Below are 9,450 nucleotides of genomic sequence, written 5' to 3' on the forward strand. Positions count from 1 at the left end.
TTTTGCAAGGCCTCAATGATCTCATCAGCTGAAAGCTGACATGAGTTCTGTTAAGGCTCTCAGGTAGGCTGCAGAAGTTTCCCAGACATTGGAGGGATGTTTAGTAAGATGCCGTACTTAGGAGCTTAAGATAAATGTACTTTTTTTTTCCTCCAGTGGCTGGGGAAGGTTTCTGGGCCCCTTGGATGGAGCAGCTATGGCCACTCCACCTTCTACTAGAGGTTTGGGATATAGGCCTGACATGCCCTCAGAGCTGGACAAACCAAAAGACCTCTGGTTAGATTTTTTGTCTTCACCACCTGGGCAGTAGCCAGGTTGGACAGATTGCATGTTCTTTTATTCAACCTTTTCATTTAAATCAATGGAAAGAAAACGAGGCTTGTTCTGTAAGTGACGGGTGAAGACAAAAATCTTCCCCCCTCCCTGGAATTTGGGACCAGGTTTGTATCATTCCCTGTGGGTAGCTGGGAGCTCTGCATCACTGCAGTTGAGTGTGCGCAGAATAGGACAACTGGAATTTGGGTCCATTGTGGGTGTTACTGTCCAAAATTGAATGAGAAGCACATTTGACGAAAGGTCATTGACCTGAAACGTTAACTCGGTTTCTCTCTCCACAGATGTTGCCTGACCTGCTGAGTATTTCCAGCATTTTCTCTATATATTAATGTTAGTTGACTTGTGCTTTTGTATGCTACATAGCATTTTTACATAAATTGTGTGGTCAGCATTTCAAAGGCATAGGAGTAGAAATTGAACCCTGTTGCACTATTTTCTAGAGATAAAAAAGGACCAGCATCTGTGGAAAGAGAAACAAAATCAACGTTTCGGGTCGATGACCTTTCGTCAGACTGGAAAAAGCTAGAGATACAACAGGTTTTAAGCAAGTGCAGAAGCAAGGTAAGAGGTGGGGAGGGAGGAAAGAACAAAAGGGAAGGTCTGTGATGGGGTCGAAGGCAGGAGATTAAAAGACAAAAGGGATGATGGTGCGAGGCACCAGTATTTTGCTTTCATAAAGTAATTTTTATGTTATGTTTAGCACAAGCGAAGATAAGAGATTATGGGGGGAAAATTCAGTTGCTTTGCACCTCCAGTTAGCGCCGAGGGTGCTAATGGGGTGCAAAGTAACTAGCGCCCGGGCGCGGCGATGTTTGCGGTGCTTGCGAAATTGACCAGACATTTTGCGGCAGCGCTAAACACTACCGCCACGATCTCCTGCCCACTAGAGCCTCGGACCGGATATTGAGTGGCGCCCCCTGCCTTACCGCTAGCAACGACAGGTTGAGGGGAGCGTTTTGCAGTCGGGAAGGGACTGGGGGAGCGCTATTTAAAGGTGACCGCTTCCTGCCTTTTTTTGTCGGTGGCATTTTTTCCATTCTGAGACTTCTGGAGAGATTCAACGCTGTGTGAAGGAGTTTTGGGTACTGAGCAGCACTTTGCAGGTTCATTTTGATTTGACCTTCCTTGCATCGATTTAGAAGAGACTGTGGGGGCTGCACTCTGAGCTCTTTCCCTGGGCCTCTCCATTGTTCTTTCCAGCAGATTTGATGTACAGGTCTCTCCAGGCCGAGATTCAAGGCTGCAAGGAGCAGGGTGTGGATGGAGAGCAAGATTGACCCTCCCCTTTAAGAACTGGCCGGCACCAGTGTGTCTGCGTTCCATTGCTGACTGACATCACATGAGCTTCACCAGCACTCTGAGGTAGCGCCTCGCTCCTCGGCATTAGTGCCTTGAGGTGTGAAGCGCCTGATTTAGCACTCCAATCACCTCCAGGGGGCGATAGAAGCCAAGTTTGCAGTCGGAGGCGATAATTAGCACCAGGCGCTAAACTTTGCGCCCCAAACGGGGTGATACCGAATTTCCCCCCCCTAAATATTCCTGTAACTGGACAGCACAGAACAATTTACATTCCTTTTAACTAATATATGAAAATGAAGTCAATTAAATAAGTAATCTGTAATTGTATACACACAATGAATTGAGAATTGCAGTTTCCACTTAAAAAAAACTATATGTACATGAACACAGATTGCAACAGAAGGTGCATCAACTATAAATCAAACACAACTTAAATGCAAAGGTTTATTTGGATATTGTGTACATTTATACAATAGTTGCTGTAACGGTTACCACTGATGTAAACCCATATTAAGCTCGTAGTCTCTTTAAACAATGACAAATTATTTTACTGACAAATGGACACAAAAAATTCAAAGAGAGCGCATCTGTGCAAAACTAGCACTTAAAAAGTATGCAATACTCACAAACCATAATCCCAAAGTGAACGTTATTTAAGTTTAGTTTCTTGCAAAAACCATACCTCGGAATATACTAAAACTTTGGATCCAGTACGATGTCACAATCTGGATTTTTCAACTTGATAAAATTATAAATCACAATATTAACAAAATACAATATTGCAGAATACCACAAATCATTTTTATGAATCATTTTTCAAAACTAAAAAGTATTTATTTTAGCCGTGCTGATTTTCAGCAGATTGTGATCAACTGTATATGTGGTAGTTGTTTACAATTCTAAGGGGAAAAAGACAATAAATCATGTTTTCGTTTTATACAATAACATTTGTGTGTCAATTATGACCGTGCCGATGTGTAGTACAATAAAAAAAACTCTCAAAGGATCAGCTTTAGGATGATCGATACTAGGACTGTCATTACATGTCTCGAGTAGAACTACTACATTTTGCTTTCTCAAAACAGAAAGGCCGTACAAAAAAAAAAATCATAACTACAACTGGTAATATATCATTCATGGTCAAATGTAAAGTGACATTTCCAGTCACATAATCCAAGGTAAATTATACTGTATACAGTTTAGTAACCTGCCTCCTGTAAGTGGTCAGTGCTTTTAAAACCATTCCTTTGACTCACTTGCTCTGAAAACAACACAATAAGCAATCTATTTTAAGTATAGGTTAGCAAATTCATTGTGGTTATAAATAGCAAGCATTCGCGTGTCAACATCAACAGACTACTCCACAATTTACGTTGTCTAACCTGTTGTAACAACCATTTCTACATTATATGGTACAAAATGATTTGTTTTTGCCAGCTCTACACATTCTTCCATCTCAAATGATTTTCAGTGCGACCTGATACAGGCACCAACTTGGGGGCTCCATCACAGGGCTGATGTCAACTGGTCATATTCTCAGCAGTCTAGGAAGAGAAACAATGTCCAAATTAAGTACAGTACAGGTTCTCGGTGCTAGAAGTGTAGAAACTAAAAAAGGTGCAGTAATGCTTTTCTGGGATCTCCTCTTAGCTTATAAATTTTTAAAAAGTGCACGTACTCTACATCCGAGTTGGTGTAATGAGTTAACTTATTTTATTTATAATTTTACAATAGTAATTCATACTAAAGACAGATCAGAGATTAGTCAGTAGTCACTAAAAAAATGCTTCTACAGTGTACAGCAAGTAAAATTGAGATAACGGGCTTTATTCATACATTAACATGTAACTTTTAGGACAGATATATTGGCCCAAAATGTGTGTCGGAGGCTTCCCCTGGGCGGATGCCTCCGACCTGTAAAAAAAATCTACGAAATTACCTGGTGGTCCGGGAGGTACGGAGGCTCGCGGGTAGCGGCCCACGTATCGCAGGGGGCTCACAAGCGTCCCTGTGATCACGTGGGCCGGCCCAACCAATAAAAGGGGAATCCCCTTAAGTATGAATGGGGGGTCACTTAAAAAATACACTAACACGTGAAATAAATTTAAAAAATTACATTTAAAATTAATTAAAAATGACATTTAATAAAACATTTTAAACAATTTTTTCCCCCAAAATTAAAAATATGTTTTAACGGGGCTATAAATACACCTACCTTATTGGACTTGTATGTCAGGGAACATAGGGTCTAATGAAAGGGAGGAACTGAGAGAAATCAGTATTTGTAGGGAAATGGTATTAGGGAAATTGATGGGATTGAGGGCCAATAAATCCCCAGGGCCTGATAATCTACATCCTAGGGTACTTAAGAAGTGGCCCTAGAAATAGTAGATGCATTGCTGGTCATCTTCCAAAATTCAATAGACTCTGGAACAGTACCCATGGATTGGCAGGTAGCTAATGTTACCCCACTGTTCAAAAAGGGTGGTAGAGAGAAAACGGGGAATTACAGACCGGTAAGCCTGACATCGGTAGTGGGGAAAATGCTAGAGTCCATTATAAAGGATGTGATAGCAGAGCAATTGGAAAAAAGTGACCGGATCGGACAAAGTCAACATGGCTTTATAAAAAGGTAAATCGTGCTTGACTAATCTACTGAAATTTTTTGAGGATGTAACTGGTAAAATAGATAAGGGAGAACCAGTGGATGTGGTGTATTTGGATTTCAAAAGGCTTTCGATAAGGTCCCACATAAGAGATTAGCATGTAAAATTAAGGCACATGGGATTGGGGGCAAGGTATTGACTTGGATAGAGAACTGGTTGGCAGACAGAAAGCAAAGAGTTGGAATAAACGGGTCGTTTTCCCAGTGGCAGGCAGTGACTAGTGGGGTACTGCAAGGATCGGTCCTTGGACCCCAGCTATTCACAATATATATTAATGATCTGGACGAGGGAACTAGATGTAATATTTCCAAGTTTGCAGACGACACAAAGCTGGGTGGGCGTGTGTGCTGTGAGGAGGATGCCGAGAAACTCCAGTATGATTTGGACAGGTTGGGTGATTGGGCAGAAGCATGGCAGATGCAATATAACGTGGATAAATGCGAGGTTATCCACTTTGGTGTCAAAAACAGGAAGGCAGATTATTATCGAAATGGCAATAGATTGGGAGAAGGAGAAGTGCAACGAGACCTGGGCGTCCTTGTGCACCAGTTGCTGAAAGTAAGCATGCAGGTACAGCAGGCGGTTAAGGCAGCAAATGGTATGTTGGCCTTCATAGCGAGAGGGTTTGAGTACAGGAACAAAGATGTCTTGCTGCAGTTGTACAGGGCTCCGCCATTCAAAGCGATCATGGCTGATCATCCAATTCAGTACCCGGTCCCTGCTTTCTCCCCATACCCCTTGATCCCTTTAGCGTTAAGAAATATATCCAACTCCTTCTTGAATATATTTAACTAGCTGTGGGGTGGGGGGGGGGGGGGGCGCCGGTGGTGCCACGGCAGTTTAGAGGGCCGCGTGGTTGACGGCCGGCCGCTGCCGCCCCCCCGCTCTGTGTCTCGGGCCGAGCGGTTGTCAGGCCCGGCCGAAGTGACGCTGTGTTGGAGCTGGAGTTCCCGGGATACGGTGAGTAAGCAGGGGAGCGAGAATATACACAATATAGAGATTAAGGGGGGGGGGGGGGGGGGGGGGGAGAGAAGAGAGAGTGAGGGGGGGGGGGAAAGAGAGAGAGGGGGGGAGAGAGAGAGGGGGGGAGAGAGTGGGGGGGGGGAGGGAGAGGGCGAGTGGGGGGGGGAGGGAGAGGGCGAGTGGGGGGGGGAGGGAGAGGGCGAGTGGGGGGGGGAGGGAGAGGGCGAGTGGGGGGGGGAGGGAGAGGGCGAGTGGGGGGGGGAGGGAGAGGGCGAGTGGGGGGGGGAGGGAGAGGGCGAGTGGGGGGGGAGGGAGAGGGCGAGTGGGGGGGGGAGGGAGAGGGCGAGTGGGGGGGGAGGGAGAGGGCGAGTGGGGGGGGAGGGAGAGGGCGAGTGGGGGGGGAGGGAGAGGGCGAGGGGGGGGGAGGGAGAGGGCGAGGGGGGGGGGAGGGAGAGGGCGAGTGGGGGGGGAGGGAGAGGGCGAGTGGGGGGGGAGGGAGAGGGCGAGTGGGGGGGGAGGGAGAGGGCGAGTGGGGGGGGAGGGAGAGGGCGAGTGGGGGGGGAGGGAGAGGGCGAGTGGGGGGGGAGGGAGAGGGCGAGTGGGGGGGGAGGGAGAGGGCGAGTGGGGGGGGAGGGAGAGGGCGAGTGGGGGGGAGGGAGAGGGCGAGTGGGGGGGAGGGAGAGGGCGAGTGGGGGGGGAGGGAGAGAGCGAGTGGGGGGGGAGGGAGAGAGCGAGTGGGGGGGAGGGAGAGAGCGAGTGGGGGGGGAGGGAGAGAGCGCGAGTGGGGGGGGAGGGAGAGAGCGCGAGTGGGGGGGGGAGGGAGAGAGCGCGAGTGGGGGGGGGAGGGAGAGAGCGCGAGTGGGGGGGGAGGGAGAGAGCGCGAGTGGGGGGGGGAGGGAGAGAGCGCGAGTGGGGGGGGAGGGAGAGAGCGCGAGTGGGGGGGGAGGGAGAGAGCGCGAGTGGGGGGGGAGGGAGAGAGCGCGAGTGGGGGGGGAGGGAGAGAGCGCGAGTGGGGGGGGAGGGAGAGAGCGCGAGTGGGGGGGGAGGGAGAGAGCGCGAGTGGGGGGGGAGGGAGGGGAGAGAGCGCGAGTGGGGGGGGAGGGAGAGAGCGCGAGTGGGGGGGGAGGGAGAGAGCGCGAGTGGGGGGGGAGGGAGAGAGCGCGAGTGGGGGGGGAGGGAGAGAGCGCGAGTGGGGGGGGAGGGAGAGAGCGCGAGTGGGGGGGAGGGAGAGAGCGCGAGTGGGGGGGGAGGGAGAGAGCGCGAGTGGGGGGGGAGGGAGAGAGCGCGAGTGGGGGGGGAGGGAGAGAGCGCGAGTGGGGGGGGAGGGAGAGAGCGCGAGTGGGGGGGGAGGGAGAGAGCGCGAGTGGGGGGGGAGGGAGAGAGCGCGAGTGGGGGGGGAGGGAGAGAGCGCGAGTGGGGGGGGAGGGAGAGAGCGCGAGTGGGGGGGGAGGGAGAGAGCGCGAGTGGGGGGGGAGGGAGAGAGCGCGAGTGGGGGGGAGGGAGAGAGCGCGAGTGGGGGGGGAGGGAGAGAGCGCGAGTGGGGGGGGAGGGAGAGAGCGCGAGTGGGGGGGGAGGGAGAGAGCGCGAGTGGGGGGGGAGGGAGAGAGCGAGTGGGGGGGAGGGAGAGCGAGTGGGGGGGAGGGAGAGAGCGAGTGGGGGGGAGGGAGAGAGCGAGTGGGGGGGGAGGGAGAGAGCGAGTGGGGGGGGAGGGAGAGAGCGAGTGGGGGGGAGGGAGAGAGCGAGTGGGGGGGGAGAGCGAGTGGGGGAGGGAGAGAGCGAGTGGGGGGGGAGGGAGAGAGCGAGTGGGGGGGGAGGGAGAGAGCGAGTGGGGGGGGAGGGAGAGAGCGAGTGGGGGGGGAGGGAGAGAGCGAGTGGGGGGGGAGGGAGAGAGCGAGTGGGGGGGGAGGGAGAGAGCGAGTGGGGGGGAGGGAGAGAGCGAGTGGGGGGGGAGGGAGAGAGCGAGTGGGGGGGGAGGGAGAGAGCGAGTGGGGGGGGAGGGAGAGAGCGAGTGGGGGGGAGGAGAGAGCGAGTGGGGGGGAGGAGAGAGCGAGTGGGGGGGGAGGGAGAGAGCGAGTGGGGGGGAGGGAGAGAGCGAGTGGGGGGGGAGGGAGAGAGCGAGTGGGGGGAGGGAGAGAGCGAGTGGGGGGGGAGGGAGAGAGCGAGTGGGGGGGGAGGGAGAGAGCGAGTGGGGGGGGAGGGAGAGAGCGAGTGGGGGGGGAGGGAGAGAGCGAGTGGGGGGGGAGGGAGAGAGCGAGTGGGGGGGGGGAGGGAGAGAGCGAGTGGGGGGGGAGGGAGAGAGCGAGTGGGGGGGGAGGGAGAGAGCGAGTGGGGGGGGAGGGAGAGAGCGAGTGGGGGGGGAGGGAGAGAGCGAGTGGGGGGGGAGGGAGAGAGCGAGTGGGGGGGGAGGGAGAGAGCGAGTGGGGGGGGAGGGAGAGAGCGAGTGGGGGGGGAGGGAGAGAGCGAGTGGGGGGGGAGGGAGAGAGCGAGTGGGGGGGGAGGGAGAGAGCGAGTGGGGGGGGAGGGAGAGAGCGAGTGGGGGGGGAGGGAGAGAGCGAGTGGGGGGGGAGGGAGAGAGCGAGTGGGGGGGGAGGGAGAGAGCGAGTGGGGGGGGAGGGAGAGAGCGAGTGGGGGGGAGGGAGAGAGCGAGTGGGGGGGGAGGGAGAGAGCGAGTGGGGGGGGGAGGGAGAGAGCGAGTGGGGGGGAGGGAGAGAGCGAGTGGGGGGGAGGGAGAGAGCGAGTGGGGGGGAGGGAGAGAGCGAGTGGGGGGGAGGGAGAGAGCGAGTGGGGGGGGAGGGAGAGAGCGAGTGGGGGGGGAGGGAGAGAGCGAGTGGGGGGGGAGGGAGAGAGCGAGTGGGGGGGGGAGGGAGAGAGCGAGTGGGGGGGGAGGGAGAGAGCGAGTGGGGGGGGAGGGAGAGAGCGAGTGGGGGGGGAGGGAGAGAGCGAGTGGGGGGGAGGGAGAGAGCGAGTGGGGGGGGAGGGAGAGAGCGAGTGGGGGGGGAGGGAGAGAGCGAGTGGGGGGGGAGGGAGAGAGCGAGTGGGGGGGAGGGAGAGAGCGAGTGGGGGGGAGGGAGAGAGCGAGTGGGGGGGAGGGAGAGAGCGAGTGGGGGGGGAGGGAGAGAGCGAGTGGGGGGGGAGGGAGAGAGCGAGTGGGGGGGGAGGGAGAGAGCGAGTGGGGGGGGAGGGAGAGAGCGAGTGGGGGGGGAGGGAGAGAGCGAGTGGGGGGGGAGGGAGAGAGCGAGTGGGGGGGGAGGGAGAGAGCGAGTGGGGGGGGAGGGAGAGAGCGAGTGGGGGGGGAGGGAGAGAGCGAGTGGGGGGGGAGGGAGAGAGCGAGTGGGGGGGGAGGGAGAGAGCGAGTGGGGGGGAGGGAGAGAGCGAGTGGGGGGGGAGGGAGAGAGCGAGTGGGGGGGGAGGGAGAGAGCGAGTGGGGGGGGAGGGAGAGAGCGAGTGGGGGGGAGGGAGAGAGCGAGTGGGGGGGGAGGGAGAGAGCGAGTGGGGGGGGAGGGAGAGAGCGAGTGGGGGGGGAGGAGAGAGCGAGTGGGGGGGGAGGGAGAGAGCGAGTGGGGGGGAGGGAGAGAGCGAGTGGGGGGGGAGGGAGAGAGCGAGTGGGGGGGGAGGGAGAGAGCGAGTGGGGGGGGAGGGAGAGAGCGAGTGGGGGGGGAGGGAGAGAGCGAGTGGGGGGGGAGGGAGAGAGCGAGTGGGGGGGAGGGAGAGAGCGAGTGGGGGGGAGGGAGAGAGCGAGTGGGGGGGAGGGAGAGAGCGAGTGGGGGGGAGGGAGAGAGCGAGTGGGGGGGAGGGAGAGAGCGAGTGGGGGGGAGGGAGAGAGCGAGTGGGGGGGGAGGGAGAGAGCGAGTGGGGGGAGGGAGAGAGCGAGTGGGGGGAGGAGAGAGCGAGTGGGGGGAGGGAGAGAGCGAGTGGGGGGGAGGGAGAGAGCGAGTGGGGGGGGAGGGAGAGAGCGAGTGGGGGGGAGGGAGAGAGCGAGTGGGGGGAGGGAGAGAGCGAGTGGGGGGGAGGGAGAGAGCGAGTGGGGGGGGGAGGGAGAGAGCGAGTGGGGGGGAGGGAGAGAGCGAGTGGGGGGGAGGGAGAGAGCGAGTGGGGGGGGAGGGAGAGAGCGAGTGGGGGGAGGGAGAGAGCGAGTGGGGGGGAGGGAGAGAGCGAGTGGGGGGGGAGGGAGAGAGCGAGTGGGGGG

The 9,450-nt window shown here is 56.8% G+C and overlaps 1 protein-coding gene across 3 annotated transcripts in view; it reads right to left on the reverse strand.

The window, feature by feature from the left end:
* Nucleotides 1–2,065: 2,065 nt before the first annotated feature.
* The window catches only part of mzt1 (mitotic spindle organizing protein 1), a 35,794-nt gene continuing 28,409 nt past the window's right edge, over nt 2,066–9,450 (reverse strand). For all 3 annotated transcript variants that reach the window (XM_085998480.1, XM_085998482.1, XM_085998481.1), the window contains one exon: nt 2,066–3,179. Coding sequence is in view for 1 of the 3 variants with exons in the window: in XM_085998482.1 (XP_085854608.1) it covers nt 3,156–3,179 (24 nt within the window). In the remaining 2 variants the exon portion in view is untranslated. The remainder of the gene's footprint in view (nt 3,180–9,450) is intronic.

Source organism: Somniosus microcephalus, chromosome 10 (assembly GCF_052327205.1).
Source record: "Somniosus microcephalus isolate GS21.2 chromosome 10, FLI_Smic_1.0, whole genome shotgun sequence".
NCBI classification, from domain to species: Eukaryota; Metazoa; Chordata; class Chondrichthyes; order Squaliformes; family Somniosidae; genus Somniosus; species Somniosus microcephalus.